Source organism: Schistocerca piceifrons, chromosome 5 (assembly GCF_021461385.2).
Source record: "Schistocerca piceifrons isolate TAMUIC-IGC-003096 chromosome 5, iqSchPice1.1, whole genome shotgun sequence".
Lineage (NCBI taxonomy): Eukaryota > Metazoa > Arthropoda > Insecta > Orthoptera > Acrididae > Schistocerca > Schistocerca piceifrons.
Genome location: NC_060142.1, coordinates 350,044,948 through 350,070,074, shown reverse-complemented (window position 1 = coordinate 350,070,074; position 25,127 = coordinate 350,044,948). Strand labels below are relative to the sequence as shown.

The 25,127-nt window shown below is 39.3% G+C and overlaps 1 protein-coding gene across 1 annotated transcript in view; it reads right to left on the bottom strand.

The window, feature by feature from the left end:
- Nucleotides 1-12,189: 12,189 nt before the first annotated feature.
- LOC124798315 (elongation factor Ts, mitochondrial) overlaps nucleotides 12,190-25,127 on the bottom strand; it is a 98,748-nt gene continuing 85,810 nt past the window's right edge. The window contains exon 4 of the mRNA XM_047261653.1: nucleotides 12,190-12,563. Within this exon, the coding sequence (XP_047117609.1) occupies nucleotides 12,331-12,563 (233 nt within the window). The 3' untranslated portion in view covers nucleotides 12,190-12,330. The remainder of the gene's footprint in view (nucleotides 12,564-25,127) is intronic.

Here is a 25,127-nt window from a genome sequence, read left to right as displayed (position 1 = left end):
CTGCATTTCGACAGTCATCACTACTTCCGCACCAAAAAAGCACTCCCATACAACCTGCCCACTTGCAGATGGCGTATCTACAGTGACTAATAGTTTGCACAGAAGCTTGTGTATGTCAGAGATAACTTCAGTTAAAATTTTTATGAAGGATTAATGGTGTTCAGAAACAATAGATTAAATACAGTTGATAATGGTGTTTTAGTTACTTTGTGAAAGTAGTTTTTACAAAGTCCTTTTTTCAGATGAAACAATTGCTGAAAGGTTCAAAGAAAACATATAATTTCAAATAGGTACACCAATCATACAAGCAAGGAAAGTCAAATTTGGAATATCAACAATATTATATGCTTATACAACCATACGTATATGCTTATGTAAGCTTATAGTAATAGTATTTTCTTTGTGGCTGTCTGCAACTCAGCATATAATCTTTAAGGTGAGTAATAATGTACCTTTTTATAATATTGTTGATCTCCCATTCAATCTACCCTCAATATGTTGGGGAAAATACGTATTCAGTGCTGGTGGTAGGCATGAAACATCATACAAAATTGTACTAAAAGCTTTCTCCGCAAATTATTTTAAGATATTAGTTCAGGAGCCCACTCAAAGTGTAAAAGGTTGCAAAATGTACTTGATCCCTTAGCAACAGATAATCCTGAGACAGTTGGGAGCGTCTTAATCAATACAGGGATCAGTGATCACAAAGTCATTGTACTAAGACTGAATACCATAACACCCAAACCCACCAATAATAAGTGCAAAATATATCAATTTAAAAAATCAGATAAAAATTTCCTCGACATCTTCCTAAGAGACATTTTCCATTCCTTCTCGACAGATGTGGCTTAAATTCAGAGAAATAGTATTGACAGCAACTGAGACATTTATACTGCATAAATTAATAACAGACATAACTGAGCCCCATGTAATGCAAAATGAGCCAGAACACTGTCGCTGAAGTAATGAAAAAAGCACGCCAAATGTAAAGAATGCAACATCCCAGGATTGGTGAAGTTTTGCAGAAGCTTGAAATTTAGCGTAGATTTCAGTGCAAGATGCATTTAATAGTTTCCACAATGGAACTCTGTGGCAGAAAATCCAGAGAGATTCTGCCTTTGGTAAAGTACATCTAGCAAGGCACAATCAACACCTCCACTGCGTGATAGTGATGGTAATGTCACTGATGATTGTGCCACTTAAGTAGAGTTACTAAATACTATTTTCCAAACTTACTTCCCCAAAGAAGACGAAGTGAATATTCCACAATTCAGATCAATATCTGCTGCCAACAAGAGTAACTTAGAAGTAGATATCCTCACAGGGGAATGGTCCAACAAGAAATGTCAAAACCTACCTCGAAATTTTTTACACAGGAAGAAGACAACAAAAGAAATGTGCTGCCAAAATTTTAGCTGCTAAGAGGCTCTGCAAGTATTTTGTGAAAAAATGTTGAAGTTACAAACTTTTGATGCATGAAGAACAGCTTATAACAGCAGTCTGTACAGCCCATAACAGCAGTCTGTACAGCCCTGCTCGCCTAGCGCATGACTCGGCGAATAACTCACGCAGCGCCGCATAGTGGAATTATCCAGAGTTCACAGACATCAATTCTAAGCACCTAAAACCTGGTTTACAATGGAGGGAATATGTGCAAATGAGCATTTGCAGAACATTCACTACCATTAACTTGTATATGGGTAGAACTGTTTATACTAAAGGCAACAGAAGAGAACACGAGGTAGCGAACATTGCCTATGAACGCTGTGTTATTAGTTTTTGGAGCTAATATTTGGCATACAGAATACAGCTCTATCTTGTTAGAGCCACAGTGTGAAACTTTGCTATTCAGAGAGGATTATTTTGCATGGCGAGCACATTATTCTTGACGGAGTATGCAAAATGGCGCAGGGAAGGAAGAATTGAAGTGTCTCAATTTGTACAGAAGCATGAAATGCGTGGAGATCATGCACTTTACACAGAATTACATCTCCACCTCTCCTTAGCACTGGTCCAAAATTTTCCTTGTATGTCAGCTGCCATTTTTCCCTGGCTTCTCACCACCATTGACGGAAAATTTATAAGCAGAACACTAATTACCGACATCGAGCATCATCTCAAGAGGGGACACAGCTAGCATTTCCACTATGTGTGCAAGGTCTAATGGTCATATTCCTTTTTTTCTGTAAAACAAAAATGGTCTAGTGGCAAAGCATGTGCTTCATGATACAGAGAGCATGGGATCAAATCCCATTCAGACCAAAACTTTTTCACTATGATTTTTAACCGAGCATTAACTTCTCACATTGTTGGAAAAGACATGTGGTTCGGATTCCACGTTAAACTGCAGGTCTCCATTTTCCAATTAGGCAACTGGGGAAGGTTAGGGACATGTAAGTAGCTGCAATGGCGTCCAGTTGAAAGACCTGCAAGAGGAATTCTCTTTTGCTCGTGCTTGTTTGTTCTGGTGAAAACCTGGCTTAAACTATACAAACATTTGTTTTGAATAACTTCATATTGGCAGTTCAAGTTCCTGCACATGTAATTCTAATAAAAGTGGCTAGCAGAGAAAATAAAATCATGGCAGTGTTTGATGTCACAGATGACTTCCATCAATGAGGACTTCTAATTTGTTGAAATAAAATGTGTCTTGCAGTACTACATTTTATGACAATTCCTGCAGGCCATTCCATATAATAATGTTTGAATGTTGCACATTTGACTATCAGTGAAACAATTCTTTGTTTATTCCCTGTAGTCATCACAAAAAATGCTAAGCATCTATTGAATGACAAAAACATTCTTCTTGCACAAGGGAAAGGAAAAATTGATGCAGTCAGGCACTTCACAGTAACCATTAGTTTTATTTAGACTGAACTGTGATGGAGACAGAAATGGTCCCAGCCGTTGGTCTGCATACCAGGTGTACTTGATCAAATTCGTAAAGCATGGTGAAAAAAACTAGTAATGCACAAATGACCAGAGCTTAAGAATACTGTTCTGCTGATAAAACTGAAATGAGAAGTATCAGAAATTTTGTTGTCTGATAATTTCCTGAAAAATGCTTTCCACTGTTGAAAAAGTTCTTTATCAAGAGGTTGAATCACACTAGTAGAATACTTCCAGGTGAAATCCACATTACATCTACAGATTTTTCATCATCCTCCACAAAAACAGAGCAATCATTATGTTCAGACCATGAATCCGACAAAAGCAATGAATTCGTTTCTGCAGCTGGTAGGAATATGTTTCGAACGAATTGTTGAAAATGATTCTTTCCCATTTTTCCAGAGTTTGATATGTCGATTATAAGATTTTTGCAACGAAACGGTACATTTTGTATTTGCATTTTTAGAGACAGATATACTGTTGCGGAAATAGTAAACCACTCATACTTATCACTGGCATTATCATATATGAATGTGTCATTGCATTCATTGATTGGGCAACAGATGCAGTCTCTCTTTTTTTTTTTTTTTTTCCACCCCATATTGAGTGCGGTGTGCACGCAGTTCTTTCACGAAACCTGACTGATCAGCGTTATAAACAGCAGCTGCAGGGATAACAGCAAGTTTCACCTTTACATCAGCTATGAATTTCTCTATAGAATTGTCAATCACTGGCAACTGCTCTACACATTTCCGTGACATAAACTTGGTAATTTTGTGACTTCCTATTCTGTACGATTTCTTGAGCCTATGTAACCAGGTTGACAAAGCCTGGAAAGTATCAATGTTCATGTCAGATGCAATTCAGAGGGCCCAGACACGTAGATCTCCATCGGTAACAGTGAATAGCCCCTCACAAGCAGTTCTAAATCTTTCAAACAATTTTTAATTCAGATGGTTTTGGGTTTCCATTTGGCGCACATTTTTTAATTCACGTAATTCATTCTTCCATTTGTACAGTTCACACTCCGATTTTATGAAATGAAAACGCCTTTGCACACTGCGTAACTGCAAGTGTTTTTCCCTCTCCTTCGTTTAACTAATATTTCACTACCTTTTCTTTGTCACTGAAAGCTATTGCAGTACATGTTTTTTTTTGGAAGGTATTCTTCTTCAGAACTGGTACTGGCACAAATGACATGGTCTGAACCACAATTCATGGAATCGTCACAGTTACTTCTTATTTCTTCTAACGTATCCACAATTCCAAATGAAATGTCAATATCATTCGAATGAATGTCAAGGAAATCAACTGACAAATGACACATATGTATGTTCTCAGGAGAAGTAGGTTATTTCACTGGAAACCACATTCTTCATATGTCATCAGTGCTAAATTGAGAATATAAATTGGATTTCACATTACTGTGAAACTGGAAGAAAGAAAAGGTACTATTACAAGGCATGCCTTACAAAAGTACAATAAATATTAATTCAGCATCATCCGTATTGTCAATACTTACCAATACTTCAAAAAGCAACTGATGATTTGTTATAGATGTTACTTGAGTGGTTAATTTGTGAGAATAACAACTGTGTACTGTTGTGTCAGAGAAACTATCTACGAATGGTAACCCAAAATGTCCTTTACAAATTACAATCAGATTGTGTTGTGTTTCCTGTTTACAAATGTACCGCCGACCTTGGCTGTGTGTGTGCGCTTAGCTGTGCATGTGCAGTTGCTATACTGCCAGTAGGGGTGTATATTTCTACCTATTGCACTATGAATTTGCCAGTTTTCAGCATTTTTTAAAAATACTTGCAGTGCCTTTTAGCAGCTAAAATTTTGACAGTGCATTTCTTTCGCTGTCTTTTTCCTCTGTAAAAAATTTCAGGATAGGTTTCTATACATGTCTTATTGGACCATTCCCTTGTCAGTGTAGCTACGCAACTAAAACATTTGATAAAGGCAAATCTTCTTGACAAGATTTTATACCAATTCAATTCCTATCAGAGTATGCTGATAACTCCATACTTAGCAATCAAATACAACTGCTCACTTGACGAAAGATCTGTACTTCAAGACTTTGAAAGTTGAACAGATCATTCTAATACTCGGAAATGAAATAGGAGTAATCATCTGAATTACAGATTTGGTGTAAGATTTTAAAACATATAATACGTATGAACATTATGAATTACCTTGAGAAAAACGACCTATTGACACATTGTCAGTACAGATTCGGAAAATATTGCTCTTTCCAAAACAACTAGCTTTTTATTCTCATGAAGTAATGAGTGCTATTGACAGGGGATGTCAGATATCCAGAAGATTTTTGGTACTATTCCTCGAAAGCAGCTTCTAATCAAATTGCATACCTGTGGAGTATCGTCTTAGTGTGTGGCATTACTGACCTATAATCCTGTTTGTCCACCTTATCCTCCCACCTCCTATTTCCTCTAGCCCCACTCTATGCCAATATCTTCCTCCCCCTTCCTCTGACAACATCCCATTCAACCTGGTTGCCCATGGATGGCATATCCGCTGTGATAAGAGTTCACATGCATAGCATACTGAAGGGCTCACAAAGGTTTCTGACATGAAAGGCACTGTCCCTAAAAATCTAGTCTACAAACGGATTTCCTTTGCCATATCCTCTTACACTCCTGATCCTCACACAAACTGAAACAATTAGCTGGAGTGCCCCAATCGGCCTAGTTGGAGCAACTGTACCATGTCTTTGACTACCTGTCATCTTGCCTGGAAATGGGGACATCCAACTCATGATCTGTTCCACCACACCTAAAGTGGTATTCTGTTGCCCACCTAATTTACGCAAAATCCTCACCAATCCCTGCGCCATTCCCAGTCTTAACCTCTTGCCTTATGGAAAACCCAGGTGCAAGACCTGCCCGATTCACCCATCCAGCATATCCTGCTATGGGCCAGTCAAAGGATTATCCCACCCCATCAGTGCCCAGGCACTGTGCAAGCAACCATGCCATATACAAACTCTGCTGAAATTTCTGCACACCATTTTATGTGGGCATGACCATCAACCAGCTGTCCACATGAAAGAATGGCCACCACCAACCCCCAACCAAGAACAGAACTGATCACCCAGTGGCACAGCATGCTACTGAGCACAACAAGCTTGACTTTAATGGCTGCTTCACAATCCAAGCCAGCCCTCCCTCTGGCACCAGCTTTCCTCAACTATACAAATGCGAGTTATCCTTGCAACTCATCCTTTGCGCCCGTAATCCTCCTGGCCTCAGTCTCTGCTAACCATTGCACCACAACCTCTATCCAACAGTTGCCCTCCCAATCCACTCTTCCATGTCATAGTCTAGTCACCCTGTGCCTTACACCCTCACTGGCTCCGGTGCCCAGGTGTTGCACTCCTGTCTGCACACTTGTTGCCTGTCTCCGAGCCACCAGCTACCTCCCGTCCCCCCCGCCCTCTCTTCCCACCTCTATTTCTGTCAACCCACCCTGCTGAATCCCAGCATTGTTTGTTCAGCCAGCACAATGTAACTGCACAGATCTTGTGTGTGTGTGTGTGTGTGTGTGTGTGTGTGTGTGTGTGTGTGTGTGTGTGTGTGTGTGTATGCGTGCGCACTCAAGCTCATTGAAGGATTTGCCGGAAACCTAGCAAGTTTTCAATTTTTTTGTATGACTGTTGACAACTCGATACTTTTAATATTCATTGAGTGACTTCCTTTACTCTTAAAGTATTAACATTCTGCCAGAATATTCCTCACAATATTTGTAAAGTTCATTTTGCAGTTCTTGTAACTCTTGATACTCATTTAGCCTATGTTACAGATGAAGAACCATCTGACAAAGGATCTAAAAGTTACATACAACGTAAAAATTATAGTAAGTAAATACTGAACCTTTCAAGCCAAGTGCTCCATATCTAGTGTCATAGGGTGGTAAAGACTTGCAATTCGTATGTACTTTTATATTTTGGCAGGAACTTTTTTCAAGATCTTGTTAATGTGAGATACAAATTTATTCACATATCAGTATTAGTCTTTTAATACTTCACAAGCTTGATGAATAGGATACACAATGCAGGTTACATGATGTAAGGTACACAACACAGCCCTGGGACTGAAAAATGTAAGATACTTGATCTGTAATCACTAGCCATAGTCGATCAGTTTTAACCCATCAGACAACAACACACAACACACATTGTTGAAACTTTTCATTGTGATGGCAATATCCATTTTCTTCAGGAAACGAGTTAACAAAAGCATGGGTTTAACTTCTTCGCCATTTGCGGGTGCCACTACAATATTCAATATGTACCTGTTCTGCCTGTCTGTGGTTTCCTCTAGAATAAAATAACATTCAAAATGTTTACATGCGACATATCTTCCGAAACACAAAAACTGAATTTCAGAAACCATATTTCGTTGTTTTGTTTACATGCTAAGGTCGAAGTGGATTTGCTAGCTCAGTTAAATATGAAGCCTGGAAAACAATTGTTAGAGTTGGTGAACACAATTGCCATTTCTCTTCCATTAGCCAGTGTGTAAACGGCTCCAGTCTAATATTCCTAACTTAAAAAAATTTTTAAAAACAAGACAAAACCACACAGCGTAAGCACATTTCAAAACCGGGTGAAATTACGTGGGAGTGAGAATTCATTGTGGAATTGGAAAACTGGCAACCAAAAGCAGATTTCCTGAAGCAATTATGAAGCGTTTACATGACCACCCAGAAGCAGTATTGGAAAATTGGTTTACAAAATCCAGTTTTGGGAGCACCATGTAAATGGGTTGACTGAATCATTAGCTGTTACTTTTCAAACAATGGAAATCCAGAATGGAATAACAACAATATGAAAAGGATAGAGGAGGTGTTGAGTTGCAGACACAATAAAAAGATGGATTAACTTTTAGGTTGGTTTCAGACAAAAAAAGTCCTTTTTCAGAGGCAGAAAACGCACACACACACACACACACACACACACACACACACAGAGAGAGAGAGAGAGAGAGAGAGAGAGAGAGTGTGCGGGGGAGGGGGGGGGGGGACAGCAGAAGCACATGGTTACTGCCTGTAGCTACTCGGGCCCAAGAAGCTGTAGAAAGTAGCTGGTGTGTGTGTTTTCTGCTTCTGAAGAAGGATCTTTTTTTGTATGAAACCTAAAAGTTTAGCAGCCTTTTCATTGTGTGCGTCTGTGAATAATGACAGTAATAACAAATAAATAAATAATAATTTCTACTTTTTTAACTTTCAGATGCCAGCACCTTGCCAAAAATCTGCAGTCTCGCTTTACTGTACCCACATTGCAGTTCCTTACGCTTTCCACAGGCTGCGGAATGTAGTTTCATTGATTGTGACAGATGTTAAAAATGCTGCATTTTACAACGTATCTGTTACTCGAAATACTGTCAGCACTAAACTGTTTAACAATGTCATAAACCCTTCCAGTACTCATTTTAGATTTCAAGTGGTTATGAGACAATCACCCTTTATTACTGCAGAAGCACCCTTTATTACTGCAGCGACACTGTTAGAACTGACATAGTTAAGCAGTTTGCCTTGTCAGGGATTTTTGTAATTCTCTCAAATAACAGAGACGAGCATATTTTGTTGTTTCATTTCACTTTCTTTTGTGGCTGAAATACAGCCAATTTTATTAGTGTTCCATCAATTTTCTCTTGCATACCATATCCTTTTTTAATTACACTGCCTTACAAGAAAAAAGTGAAGCACCCAGAAGGGGAGGGGGAAAAAGAATGAACCTGAACAGGTTGAAAGGATATGTAATGTTATGTCAGATATCACAAAATCAGTCAAATTTATAAAGAACTTGGCAGTATGAGTTCACTTATCAGTATAACATTGCACCCTCTGTAGCCTGGACACGTGCACTGCTCTCCCGAGTAAGGTGGCAAACAGCAATTCTAACTGACCTCAAATTTTAACTGACCCCCAATATCATGGATACTGGCACTGGGATGGAGTCGATGTCTAAGTGGGTCCCACATGTTTTATTGGCGACAGATCTGGGGATCTAGATGACCATGGGAGTACCTCAACACCACGTAGAAGTTCACAGAGATATGTGCCGTGTGTGATTGAGCACTGTCCTGTAGAAAAAAGGCATTGAGATACTGTCACATGAGAGGTAACAAATGAGGATGCAGGATGTCTGTGACATACTGGCGTGCTGTCAGAGTCCCTTCAGTCACTACCCATCTGACACATGAAGTTATAGATAGGTCTGGTCCGTGCCGTACTCACGACTTATTGTCATCCAGGGTAGTGCACAGTCATAATCCATTGCTGAACACAATGCATTATCATTCATCAGTTTCCTGGTCATAACACTGGGTGATCTGGCTGCTGCTAGTCTCTGAACAGTGGTGCATGATGAGACAGAATGTTGCAGTAAGTCCTTACTTGTTCATGGTGGCAAGCACACATGTGATGGGGTTATGATGTGCTTGGTGCACAGTATGGCACTCCTCCCTTGTGTGTACAGATGTTGTCAACTGGAACCTGAGTATACCTGCCCTTACATGCGTTCCAACATGGGGTCACTGTCAGATTCAAATGCCCCATACATCTTAATACTGCACGATTTGACAAGCCAATCACATGGAGACACACCGCGAGACCCCTCTCAAACTGTGTCAGGTGCTCATAGTGCTGTCTCATACAAGTACACTGCATCTTCATGGCATTCACAGTGATCACTCAATGTCTGATACCGTTCACAATCCTTATAAACCCTACCAGGCATAGTAACAAAACTAAACACAGACAACACTAATGTACTTTGGTGGCCATTCTATCTGTCATAGAGAGCAGTAATTCTAATCAATTACAGACCCACTGATGGTGTGCATGTTCAAAGTTAGATTGACATCCAACCATGCCTTCTGGGTGCTTCAATCTTGTGCGATGCTACACTGCATCTGTATTATACAGGGGTTGGACAAAAATATGGAAACACCAAAAACACAACATATTGCCATGACTAATATGGTGTAGGAAACCTGTTGGCATTCCAAACAACTCAGCCACACCGGCGGCACGAACAGCGTCAGATGTTGAGCGATCAATGTGAAGGACATGGAGATGCCACGTATTTAAACAGTGGAAAGTTCACTCTCCCACAGTGGTATTCCACAGCCCACTGAAACTATGCAATATCCTTGTCCATGTAGAGAGCACTTGCCCGTGAAAGGCGAAGGTCCCGAGTTCGAGTCTCGGTCCGGCACACAGTTTTAATCTGCCATGAAGTTTCATATCGGCGCACACTCCGCTGCAGAGTGAAATTCTCATTCGCGTTTTAAATATACTGCCTGACAAAAAAAGTCTAGGTCCCGGAAGATATGGCCAGAAGTCAGTGTAACTCCATACACGTACGCATTGTTGGTTGGTATGTTAATTATGAGAGATGCAATTCTCTGTGACAGGTAGAATGGACACCAGAGTGTCGGTGCTTAATGTTGTTACAAGGTCTCGTGGGGTGATGAGGAGCATGAACATCTCAAATGGTTCAAATGGCTCTGAGCACTATGGGACTTAACGTCTGAGGTCATCAGTACCCTAGAACTCAGAACTACTTAAACCTAACTAACTGAAGGATATCACACACATCCATGCCCGAGGCAGGATTCGAACCTGCGACCGTATCGGTCACGCCGTTCCAGACTGAAGCGCCCAGAATCGCTCAGCCACACTTTTATTTTAAGAAAAGGTAAATTTAGCAGTTGTAGATTATGTGTATAAGAGTATTACTGCCTGCCTGGAAATGAATGGATGAATGAACTTTTATGAAATCAGCTCCTCAGTTTTAATCACAGTCTTTGGGGATGTTTTAGTATTAATGCTGAAAACTGCCCTAAATTATCATTATCATAATTGTTGTCACCACCACCATTGGTCTTCTACCAAACTGTCTCACCCATAAAACTTTTATTTCTACAATCCTCCTTTCATATTGCTGTTGACAAAAAGCACTGTCAGTACCTATGCCGAGTATGACTACTTTATCATCATCAGTGCGTAATTAATCATATTGTATTTTGCCAAAACAAAATTCACTATTCTTTTCCATTCATCATTTCTTGCATTACAACCCCAACCATCAAGCACTCTCTTCAATAGTCCATTTTCAGCTTTACTGATATGCCCCATTGGGTTATCTTCCGGAACTGCTCTTTCCTCGTCTGGTATACTGAAGAATTCCTGCTGAAGGTTGTTGAGACACACTGTACAAATGTCAAAATTAAACAGATCTACATCTACATCTACATCCATACTCTGCAAGCCACCTGACGGTGTGTGGCGGAGGGTACTTTGAGTACTTCTATACTATAAACATTAACAATTTGTGTTATCTTCTAGAACACAAGCCCTAAGACCTACATAAGTAACACAGTGAGATTTCAGAATAGTAAACTGTGCTCTCTATGGGTTGAAACTAGCATTAATAGTGTTTATACAGTTAGAAAGCATATAAAACATGGTGCCAAGTACTGTATATGAACTTCAGTTGATTTTAGGCAGTCAATTTTAATTTATATGTTTTCCTTTTTACTACAAAATTCTGACTATAACTTTTTTTTTTAATTTCAGCTTTGAATTTCCTGCTTAAAATGAAAATCACGGCATGCAGAATACACATACAACAGGAAAACTGAATGCAAATGACAAGCTGGGATATATAGTTACACGTTCACAGTCTTCTCCAGAAGTGACAACTTTAAATGGATTAAAAAACTTTGTGACTGAAAGACACTCATTCACTGGAGCTCTAGAAGAGCTACGAATAAGTAATACAATGAAAGAACGGCCAGAAAGCAGGGAAATGCCAGCTGTAAGCCCTATTACAACCCAAGTGCGGTGTCCATGTGGCTGCTACCTGAAGCCAGCTGTTGGTGTAAATATACGAACACGAGAGAAGAGCACAATGCAGCTGCATGTTGTGGGATCAGAAATTCTCAACTATCAGGGTCGTATCTACTCACCTGAAGACATAGCACCAATCTGGAAAAAAGATTGTCGTACTTGGCTTTGGAAGTCATCAACGAAAGTTGAGAGATAGCATTCCAAGAGTTGCTTCAGTATGCCTCAGTCTTGAAAGCAAGACTTTTATCCCATATGTAATTAATCAACACCTTTGTACAAAGTGGCTAAAAAATTTAACAGTATATAAGTTTTCATGAGTATTATAAAACAACACATACTTCTTTTCAATGTATACTATATGAAGCAAATATACACTTTCTTAAATAACTTATCTACGTGAAATAAGTACAACAGTTAAACATGTTACATGACTTTCTTCATTTAATGAAAACATCAACAATGCAACACTTTTTAACTTCTTTGAGGCAATTTTATACAGTGCAGAAGAAATGGCTCCATAAAAAGATTATAAACATGGAAATATATCTGTCGATATCAGCCACCAATTTCTACTGCCTCTTCTTTTTCTTGTGGAATGACTCCAGTTGAAGTTTCACCACACTCAAATCGTGTGAAATCTAACAATGATATTCCACTATCTCCAAGGACTTGGTTGACAGTTACTGATGGGTCCAAGAGGTATTCTTGGAATATCATGCAGTGCTCATCATCAGGATTTTCAGCTGGTGTATCCTCACCAACTTCACCAATTTTTTCAGGATTCATGCCTGAAAAGAAGAGATATGTATGTATAGAACTTCTGTTGTTGTGTCTACATTCAGAATACTTTACGGTAAACAGGAAAAGCAACAACCATGTAATTCTGACATGTGACAAAGGAATTTCTGACAGTTCACAGAATTTAACATCTTCATTACTGCAATCTATTTGGCTGCTTCAGACACATCCATCATTATTCATATTTGTGTTTAATGTTACATAGGTACAAAAATAGCAAGCTGCGCCATGATTCAAGAGTTTGTGTTAAATTGTATGCCCACTTATAACTGTCTGGAGAAATTAGTGTAAGTGCTGGAGAAAGGCAAAGGCATTTAAACAACAGTCGGTGAGAACAGGTGGTGAGCTAGCTTTTACCTGACTATATGACAAGAGTAGCAATGTATTTAAATGCATGCACTGCATGTGAAGAAAGCCATAGGAACGATAAACTGCTTCCCACTGTGTGCTGTTGTAATATTAATTTATTGTAGATTACTTCACCTCAAAATATTTTATCTGAAATTACCAACAAAGTGTATTTTTTCTCAAAACTGCTGGAAATATACGAGGGCCGTTCAGAAAGTAACCTCCGGTTGATTTAAAAAAATACACCAAGTTAAATAAAAATATTTTAATATATACATCTTACAACTACATCTTTGCACTATTTTTCTACATAGTCTCCATAGCGATTGAGGCACTTATCGTATCTCTTCACAAGCTTTGAAATTCCTTCTGCATAAAAATCACCCGCTTGTGCCTGGAGACAGCCTGTGACCGCATCTTTGAGCTCTTCGTCGTCATCAAACCGCTGTGACCCGAGCCATTTCTTCAAATGCATGAAGAGGTGATAATCACTTGGCGCCAGGTCTGGGCTGTAAGGTGGATGGTTGATAACGTCCCACTTGAAGGACTCAAGAAGGGCCATTGTTCTGCGAGCAGAGTGAGGACGGGCGTTATCGTGCAAAAAAACGATACCGGAAGTCAGCATACCACGGCGTTTGTTCTGTATAGCCCGTCGTAACTTTTTTATTGTTTCACAGTACACGTCTTGATTAATGGTCGTACCACGTTCCATGAATTCAACCAACAACACCCCTTTGGCATCCCAAAACACCGTTGCCATCAGTTTTCTGGCAGAAAAATCTTGCGAGGCTTTTCTTGGTTTGGTAGGCGAATTTGAATGTGCCCACATCTTTGATTGTTCTTTTGTCTCAGGGTTCACGTACTTAATCCAGGTTTCGTCACCGGTCACGATTCTGTTTAACAATGGTTCTCCTTCACCCTCATAACGTGACAGAAAGTCTAATGCAGAGGCCATTCTTTGAGTTTTGTGGTGGTCGGTAAGAATTTTGGGCACCCATCGTGCACAGAACTTACGGTAACCCAATCTTGCTGTCACTATCTCGTACAAGAGAGTCTTAGAAATCTGTGGAAAACCAGTAGACAACTCCAACATTGAGAAACGTCGATTTTCATGAACTTTTGCATCAACTGTCTGAACGAGTTCGTCAGTCACCAATGATGGTCTACCACTCCTCTCTTCATCATGAACGTTTTCTCGTCCACTTTTAAATAAACGTACCCATTCACGGACAACTCCTTCACTCATAACTCTTGGTCCGTACACGGCACAAAGCTCACGATGAATAGCTGCTGCAGAATATCCTTTGGCTGTAAAAAACCTTATGACAGCACGCACTTCACATTTGGCGGGGTTTTCTATTGCAGCACACATTTCAAACTGCCACAAAAACTAAACTAGCGCAGGTACGACGTTCACTCGACCACGGCTTGATGCCGACTGACCTGTTGAGTGTGTGAACGCACAGATGGGATCGCTACTCCCCCCACAACCCGCACTGTGACCAATCGGAGGTTACTTTCTGAACCGCCCTCGTATCATAAAAATTATATTAACAGAATCTTCCGTTGGTTCTTGCTAGAACAACATTATAATATAAATGAAAAGCACCAGTTTGCTTTTGTTCTACAGTATTATTTTTATTGCTAACCGGTTTCGGCTTACAAGGCCATCTTCAGACATAAATGTCTGAAGATGGCCTTGTAAGCCGAAAACCGGTTAGCAATAAAAATAATACTGTAGAACAAAAGCAAACTGGTGCTTTTCATAAATGTCTGAAGATGGCCTTGTAAGCCGAAAACCGGTTAGCAATAAAAATAATATTGTAGAACAAAAGCAAACTGGTGCTTTTCATTTATTATCATAAAAATTATTTAATTCTCGCATTGGAGATTGAACGAAATTACTAGACTGTAATTCAGCTTTCACTGTCACTTACACACACTCATACATCCACTCCATATCTCCAAGCCTATCTTTGCACTCTTTTTCATACTACACAGTTGTTTTCCACTATTGCTGTTGCTCAACATATACTTTTACTCCAGTTTTTATTATTTTTTCCCACCACTAGATGCATCCCATTTACTCTGCTTACTGCGGTTTATTAGTATTATCCCATTCCATTATTCCAAGTCTATTATCATTATCATCATTAATGAACGTACTATTCTTACTTCCTTCTGAAGGTAGGTGCCTTTTAACCTGAGCTCTGAGTGCATATCCCCCTCCCCCCTTCTTCTAATCTTTCCAGTAATTTCATACTATTATGAGCCATTCCTATTACTAAGAAATCTTATATATACTATAACTGAATTACTATTGCCTATTTAATAACCAATAGTTTGTCCTTTTCTCCGACATACAGGAGTGAACATATTAACTTCAAATCAAACAGCAAAAAACTAAGCAAATGAGAATAAAAAATGAAAAAGAGGAAACATTAAAACATCGTAGTGTTTTCAAAAGCTTACAGAACAGTTATTTAAGTGCTTACTTACTTTCATGAAAGTAAACACATTGCCTTTACCTACCTCAAAACTATAGCAGCCGCTACTGAATACAGAACGGAAACCAAAATGGCCTTGATTCATCTATGTGGAGCACTGGAGCAGGGCTCATGTGCTGGCTTGCAATCACGTTGAAATTTGATACCATACCACCCACAGTCCCTCTTTTTGTTTTTGTCTCTGCAGATCATTTGTCAAGCATCAGCTGAACTGAGGACTCTCCTGAGAAAATGGGGATATCTGGGCACGTTAGATTAATGATTAAAAGTGTAATAGAAGATTTACATTGTTGTGGCATTGTATGTTGGTGGAAGGAAGGAGGATATTGGAGAGACTGAAGTAGTAAAAAAGGGGGGGCATCATTTTCCATATTTCAGTTCTTGTCTCGGGCAGCAAAACAGCTAGCAACGGCTGTGGTTGTATTGTGAGTTTTCTAGTGCAAATAATGTAAAAGGTCAAAATGTCACACTGATGATGAGGTCATTAGACACAGAATACAACTTAGGACTGGCCAAGAACTGGAAGGGAAGTTCAACCTGTCCAGTTTCAGAGAAATCATTCATCAAAGAAAGAAATCATTTGCCTCAAACGAGTTTCAGGATTGATAAAAATATGACATAGGATCGGTGAACAGTTTGAGGGAGAGTGTGGAATAGATTATTTTGAGGAAGATATTTTCATATAAGGGAATTGTGAAACGTATTCTAGCATGAGGTGGTATTTCCTCAGGCACTGCTTGTTTATGGTTGATTACTAGATATGTGAAGGAATATGAGAACCATGAGAATACCTGCATAAGAGATCCATTCACATACTATTTTGGGAGAGACCTATGTGTACACGCAGCAGCTCTCAAAGAAATCTTCTCCATATTGGAAGAATACTAAACAACTAATGAACCCACTGTTGGCAGTGTTCTTGAAGAGAAGAGTACATCTACCTGTCATTTATTCATTCACCTTCTGCAGATGCCATCATGAAGGGCAATGGATGTAAAATTAATCAAAACATGTACTAACAAACTGATTCAGAAGTAGGACAGACTAGTAATTAACTGTTACTAAATTACCCTAAACTATTCATGCTTGCTCAAGCTAGCAACAGTTAAATCAACAGGTACGCCGCTTCCCCTGTTAAAATTGAATAGCTTCTATTGTTAACTTCATATTTACAAGATCAAAAATTATAAGAAAAGGTCTTGTTTACAAGGAATAGCACACTTTTCACACATCTAACATGAATATTCAATTTTTCAATCTTGATAACCAAATAATGCTAATTAAGTAGTTTTTCTTTCTTTTAAATTGAGTTGTAGCTGGAAAAAGGGCACATGAGCTTATGTGCCTTTCTTTCACCTGCTTATTTAAATAATCCACCATACTTGCATCTAAAATCTCTATTTCAATCAATTAACTCTAGAGGAGAGGATAGCATATTGAAGGAATCATTGTACAGATGATTACTGCTGCATAATGATGGTAGGTAACCTATAGTAACTTAAAATTTAATGCTTTGTCATCATAAAAGAAGTGATAAAAGCAGTAAGCCAATAATGGGTTCATTAGCTGTATAGCATCCTTGCAATATGGAGAAGATTTCTCTGAGAGTTGCACAGACACGCAGGCCTCCCCAAAATAGTATGGATCTCTTATGCAGTTATTCCCTTTGTTCTCACATTCCTTCACAAAGCCAACAGTCAACCATCAATGAGCAGTGTCTCACAGAATACCATGCCATGCTAAAATAAATATGATGGCTACCAACACATTTCACAATTCCTTGAAATGAGAATATCTTCTTCAAAATCTTCTATTCCACACTCTCCCCAAACTGCTTGCCAATCCTATGTCATATTTTTATCCATCCTGAAACACATTTGAGGCAAATGATTCCTTTCTCTGGTGACTGATTTCTTTGAAATTTGCCAGGTTGAATTTCCCTTCCTGTTCTTGGCCAATCCTAATGAATGCTCTGTTGCTAATGACCTCATCATCAATGTGACACAGGGACATGATATCCCTATCTTTTGTACATTATTTGCATTAGAAAACTCACAACACAACCAGGGCTGTTGCTAGGTGTTTTGCTGTCCTAGGTGAGATAATCCCACCCCCCACGCCAACCCTTCAGCACCACCAGAATTAACTCATATATGTAACTTTCTGAAATGTTCATGATGAAGTTACAAATGGCCTACAGCACAATAGGTCTGTCCAGCGTGGAGAAAGAAAACTGTTAAGAAGAGAGTCTTGAGTTAAGGAACACAGAAGAGCAGCAAACAATATGCTTCTGCTTCAAATAAAGTAATACCAGCTAAAATATCTGAATGTGTATAGGGCTGTTGCTGGAAGGAGTTACAAGCAGGAACATTTAAATGAAGATACCGAGAAGAATTTTTCCAGAAGATTTGGTTAAGCAGGTCTCAAGAACTCCAACATACAATGCTAGCGAATTGATAACATAATTTCAAAGGATAGATAAAAAATCTACTCACCAAGTGGCAGCAGGGGAACACACATACAAAAAAGTTTAACTTTTACAAGCTTTTGGAGCCAATGACTCCTCCTTCTGGCAGAAGAGTTGAAGGGAAAGAAAGAGAGGTGAAGGAAAAGGACTGGAGAGGTCTAGGGAAAGGGATACAGTTCAGAAAAGTCACCCAGAACCCTAAGTAAGGGGACACTTACCAGAAAGGATGAGATGGAAAGACTGCACCCTTTTGCATACGTGTGTGTGTGTTTTTTTCTTCTGTTGCAGCTTGGTGAGTAGATTTTTTTTATCTATCCATTTACATTATATTATCAATAAATGGTAGCTAATTGTATGATATATAATGAACTAAAATTATAGCTCTAAATTCTGCAAATACTTAATCACATACCTGGGGTGACAGGTTGTGTCCACAAGGGACAGAAGTCAAAGTTTGTCAGATATTTTTATTAACTTTACTTAAGATTAGTGTTAAGAGGGTGTGCTGTATTCAGGACCAAGTTTTTCTAAATAAATATTTTGAACAAGGCACTCAAGCTAACATGCCATTTAAGTTTGATCAACATGTATGGGAAATAATGACAAATCACTTGCTGTCTATACCACACACAAAAAGGTTTTACTGCCAAAGTAAATCTAACTATATATTCGAACATGTGGTTTTACAGCGAGATGTACTGATAAAATTCCCTTGAGCTTCCAGCCCTGTCAAGTGATTTAAAATCCACGAGGAATGCTTTATTAAAAAGGTTCCATCAATGAGTGTTCTGGAATGTTACGTTATGTTGGTTTACATACATTGACTGTAGATTTAAACCAGTACATGCATAGGTTTCAATGTAAAATAAAAAGTGGAATTACAGTTCAAAGCATGGCTCTGTACTTCTCTTACAATGTGAATAAAAGCAGTACGGTTAAGATAGTCATTCATGATGCCTTGTTAATAAAGGTAAAATGAATCTGACTGATTAAATACATTCATTTGCAGCACACAAAAGGCAATTTAATTATACAAATCAGTTATTAGTACTAAGCATATTTTGCAATCAGCCTCTTCTCACAACGTTTTTCATCCAGTTTGCCCAGAAAATTTCCTTAGCATTTGCCAATTATTTATCTAATCAAGAAGAGTAATGCCTAACCTTTATGCCAATGAGAATTAACTTTGCTGTTTTAGTGTGAAGCCACCATCTTCTATCAACTACTTTACTTGCTATTTCTTTCGTGGTGTGAAGTGGTGATCCCATAATCGCACACACAGTAACAAACTGACAAACAGAAACTGTAATATCTTTTTTAAATGGCCAAATGTTGTTCAAAAATTCATTTACTCATTTGCTTTTGGTCATCATTCAACAAAGGGGCAGGAAATCCCTCTTGCACATAGTTAATTCTTTGTGTAAAATGTACTGCATTGTTCAAATAAGTTACAGGAATGCCCTCACACACACACACACACACACACACACACACACACAGACAGAGTAAACACTAGTGCCATCACAAACAAAAAACGATTGACACCAGAAGTTACCGATAGTGAAATTAATAATCAACGGATGAGGTAGCATTAATTCTGTTCCTCCATTTTTTGACAAGGGAGGGAGGGAGAGGGGGAGGGGAGGACACACACACACACACACACACACACACACACACACACACACACACACACAGAGAGAGAGAGAGCGAGAGAGAGAGAGAGAGAGAGAGCAGGATTCCATGCAGAATTTAAACAAAAACCACCATCTCTATTTATAAGGTTACTTTTTAATTTAATTTCAACTGCTTCCTTAATAACAGTATACCAATAGCTAGAAGTGCATGCCACAATATCCTCCGTGTTTTTATCTTCCATACGAAGACCAGTGCAGAGACAAAGAGTTTTTAAAATGACGCTCACACCAACCTACTAAAGGGATCAACAGAGTAGCACGATATGTCAGAGTACCAATGTTATTCACAATCAGACGGAGAGGAACCTCTTCCTTGTGGACTTTTGAAAGTTCATATAACTTAGGAGGAACAGCACAATAAGAATTAAGACTCTTGATAGTCTCCTACAACATAGAGGTTTTTTCTTTCTTTCTTTTTTTTCTTTTTTCTCCCCCGGAGGCTGATTAATCTTTTTCTCAACATTTTTTGGGGGGGTTAGCACCGACACTGTGATATGCTGAATCAGACTAAACAATGCATTTTTTTGAACGCAATCCTGCTTGTCTAAAACAATGGTAGTACTGTCCTTGCCCACAGGTAAAGTAACAATATTCATATCAACTCCAACTCCAGCTGCTGTGATACTACTTTTGGGTGGACGTGCCCCAGTCAACATACAACATGCCTCCCTCCTAGCCTCCTCTACAAGATCAGGAGGTAGTTTAAAAACAGCCTGTTCAACAGAACTAATAAAATCAACTACTGACAAATGCTTTGGCATCAGTACAAAATTTAAACCTTTGCCTAGAATGGGTAAAGCTGTGTTGTGAAATCTTTCTCAGTGAGATTTATTACAGAATATGTGTTGACTTCCACTTACATTTTATTCAGTGACCAGAACTATGAGCACACAGACAGAGTTGCGATGGGAAGCCTGTTATCACCTATTATTGTCAATTTGTTTATGGAAGACTTCGAGTAACATACCTTGGAGTCAGCAGCTTTGAAACCTGCGTGTTTTTTCAGATATGTAGATGATACTTTTGTTGTTTGGCCTCATGGCAGTGAGAATATAAATGATGATTAAGAATACCTGAAATCAATCCACCCGAATATTTGTCTCACGATGGAGTTGGAAAAGGATGGCTGTTTTCCCTTCCTTGATGTGTTGGTGAGGAGGAAGGTTGACAGTATGTTGGGATACACCATTTATAGGTAGCCTGCTCACACTGACTTGCAGCTGCAGGCTGATATTTGTTATCATTCAGCTCAAAGTGAATACGGTATTTTGTATCTTTGTTCACAGGGCTCATGTCATCTTGGACCCTGAGAGCTTGTCACCTAAGTTAGCCCATCTCGAAATCACCTTTCATCAGAATGGTTATGGTGAATGATAGGTCAGACGTGTGTTGCACTACTGACCAACTGTGCACCAGGTGAGTGATGAAATGCCAAGGTGGCACCAAAGTCTATGGCATTTTTGCTTTAGGCATGGAGCATTTCAATCAGGATTAGTTGTATTTTGTAAAAATATGATGGGAAATGTGTTTTTTGACCATCATCTAGTATCAGTGTCCTTTTAGGTTCAGTAAAGGGTGATCTTTGTTTGCACAAGGGTGTTGTCTACCATATTCCTTGCAGTTGTGTCACGTCATATATTTGTGAGACCATCAGGACTGGAGAACTGGTGTACTGAGTATAAACGTCACACACGTTTACAACAGCTGAACAAATCCACCATTGCAGAACACTGTCTTGACACAAGTCATCCTATGGAATATAACAATACAGAGATTCTGGTATGCATCTCTAGCTATTGGGGTAGTGCTGTTATGTAAGCAGTTGAAATTAAATTGGCAAGTAGTTGTCAATGACAATGTCACCCGGCAGCATTCTTGTAAGTTATTACATCAATACACCAGGAGAAACTCACGTCTAACATGTACTGCATTCAAACAATGAAAAATCCAGGATGGAATGTAACAATATTAGAGAAGGAAAGTTGCTACTCACCATATAGTGGAGATGCTGAGTTACGATAGGCACAACAATAGCAAAAAGCTATAACACAACAATAGCCGAAAGCTATAATTGTGTGAATCTTTTTGCTGTGCGTATCACGACTCAGCATCTCCACTATATGTACTGCATTCTTTCTTTTGACATACCTATGGCATCAGTCCCCCCATGAACCATGGACCTTGCCGTTGGTGGGGAGGCTTGCGTGCCTCAGCGATACAGATAGCCGTACCGTAGGTGCAACCACAACGGAGGAGTATCTGTTGAGAGGCCAGACAAACGTGTGGTTCCTGAAGAGGGGCAGCAGCCTTTTCAGTAGTTGCAAGGGCAACAGTCTGGATGATTGACTGATCTGGCCTTGTAACAATAACCAAAACGGCCTTGCTGTGCTGGTACTGCGAACGGCTGAAAGCAAGGGGAAACTACAGCCGTAATTTTTCCCGAGGGCATGCAGCTTTACTGTATGATTACATGTTGATGGCGTCCTCTTGGGTAAAATATTCCGGAGGTAAAATAGTCCCCCATTCGGATCTCCGGGCGGGGACTACTCAAGAGGATGTCGTTATCAGGAGAAAGAAAACTGGCGTTCTACGGATCGGAGCGTGGAATGTCAGATCCCTTAATCGGGCAGGTAGGTTAGAAAATTTAAAAAGGGAAATAGATAGGTTGAAGTTAGATATAGTGGGAATTAGTGAAGTTCGGTGGCAGGAGGAACAAGACTTCTGGTCAGGTGACTACAGGGTTATAAACACAAAATCAAATAGGGGTAATGCAGGAGTAGGTTTAATAATGAATAGGAAAATAGGAATGCGGGTAAGCTACTACAAACAGCATAGTGAACGCATTATTGTGGCCAAGATAGATACGAAGCCCACACCTACTACAGTAGTACAAGTTTATATGCCAACTAGCTCTGCAGATGACGAAGAAATTGAAGAAATGTATGATGAAATAAAAGAAATTATTCAAATTGTGAAGGGAGACGAAAATTTAATAGTCATGGGTGACTGGAATTCGAGTGTAGGAAAAGGGAGAGAAGGAAACATAGTAGGTGAATATGGATTGGGGGACAGAAATGAAAGAGGAAGCCGCCTGGTAGAATTTTGCACAGAGCACAACATAATCATAACTAACACTTGGTTTAAGAATCATGAAAGAAGGTTGTATACATGGAAGAACCCTGGAGATACTAAAAGGTATCAGATAGATTATATAATGGTAAGACAGAGATTTAGGAACCAGGTTTTAAATTGTAAGACATTTCCAGGGGCAGATGTGGACTCTGACCACAATCTATTGGTTATGACCTGTAGATTAAAACTGAAGAAACTGCAAAAAGGTGGGAATTTAAGGAGATGGGACCTGGATAAACTGAAAGAACCAGAGCTTGTACAGAGATTCAGGGAGAGCATAAGGGAGCAATTGACAGGAATGGGGGAAATAAATACAGAAGAAGAAGAATGGGTAGCTTTGAGGGATGAAGTAGTGAGGGCAGCAGAGGATCAAGTAGGTAAAAAGACGAGGGCTAGTAGAAATCCTTGGGTAACAGAAGAAATATTGAATTTAATTGATGAAAGGAGAAAATATAAAAATGCAGTAAGTGAAACAGGCAAAAAGGAATACAAACGTCTCAAAAATGAGATCAACAGGAAGTGCAAAATGGCTAAGCAGGGATGGCTAGAGGACAAATGTAAGGATGTAGAGGCCTATCTCACTAGGGGTAAGATACATACCGCCTACAGGAAAATTAAAGAGACCTTTGGAGATAAGAGAACGACTTGTATGAATATCAAGAGCTCAGATGGAAACCCAGTTCTAAGCAAAGAAGGGAAAGCAGAAAGGTGGAAGGAGTATATAGAGGGTCTATACAAGGGCGATGTACTTGAGGACAATATTATGGAAATGGAAGAGGATGTAGATGAAGATGAAATGGGAGATACGATACTGCGTGAAGAGTTTGACAGAGCACTGAAAGACCTGAGTCGAAACAAGGCCCCCGGAGTAGACAATATTCCATTGGAACTACTGACAGCCGTGGGAGAGCCAGTCCTGACAAAACTCTACCATCTGGTGAGCAAGATGTATGAAACAGGCGAAATACCCTCAGACTTCAAGAAGAATATAATAATTCCAATCCCAAAGAAAGCAGGTGTTGACAGATGTGAAAATTACCAAACTATCAGCTTAATAAGTCACAGCTGCAAAATACTAACACGAATTCTTTACAGACGAATGGAAAAACTAGTAGAAGCCAACCTCGGGGAAGATCAGTTTGGATTCCGTAGAAACACTGGAACACGTGAGGCAATACTGACCTTACGACTTATCTTAGAAGAAAGATTAAGGAAAGGCAAACCTACGTTTCTAGCATTTGTAGACTTAGAGAAAGCTTTTGACAATGTTGACTGGAATACTCTCTTTCAAATTCTAAAGGTGGCAGGGGTAAAATACAGGGAGCGAAAGGCTATTTACAATTTGTACAGAAACCAGATGACAGTTATAAGAGTCGAGGGACATGAAAGGGAAGCAGTGGTTGGGAAGGGAGTAAGACAGGGTTGTAGCCTCTCCCCGATGTTGTTCAATCTGTATATTGAGCAAGCAGTAAAGGAAACAAAAGAAAAATTCGGAGTAGGTATTAAAATTCATGGAGAAGAAATAAAAACTTTGAGGTTCGCCGATGACATTGTAATTCTGTCAGAGACAGCAAAGGACTTGGAAGAGCAGTTGAATGGAATGGACAGTGTCTTGAAAGGAGGATACAAGATGAACACCAACAAAAGCAAAACAAGGATAATGGAATGTAGTCTAATTAAGTCGGGTGATGCTGAGGGAATTAGATTAGGAAATGAGGCACTTAAAGTAGTAAAGGAGTTTTGCTATTTGGGGAGCAAAATAACTGATGATGGTTGAAGTAGAGAGGATATAAAATGTAGGCTGGCAATGGCAAGGAAAGCATTTCTGAAGAAGAGAAATTTGTTAACATCCAGTATTGATTTAAGTGTCAGGAAGTCATTTCTGAAAGTATTCGTATGGAGTGTAGCCATGTATGGAAGTGAAACATGGACGATAAATAGTTTGGACAAGAAGAGAATAGAAGCTTTCGAAATGTGGTGCTACAGAAGAATGCTGAAGATTAGATGGGTAGATCACATAACTAATGAGGAAGTATTGAATAGGATTGGGGAGAAGAGAAGTTTGTGGCACAACTTGACCAGAAGAAGGGATCGGTTGGTAGGACATGTTCTGAGGCATCAAGGGATCACCAATTTAGTATTGGAGGGCAGCGTGGAGGGTAAAAATCGTAGGGGGAGACCAAGAGATGAATACACTAAGCAGATTCAGAAGGATGTAGGTTGCAGTAGGTACTGGGAGATGAAAAAGCTTGCACAGGATAGAGTAGCATGGAGAGCTGCATCAAACCAGTCTCAGGACTGAAGACCACAACAACAACATGGCATCAGTTGTTTTATATACTTCTATAACTGATAATTGTTCAGTACTGTATTATGTTCTTTCTTGAGGTTTTCATCTGTGAT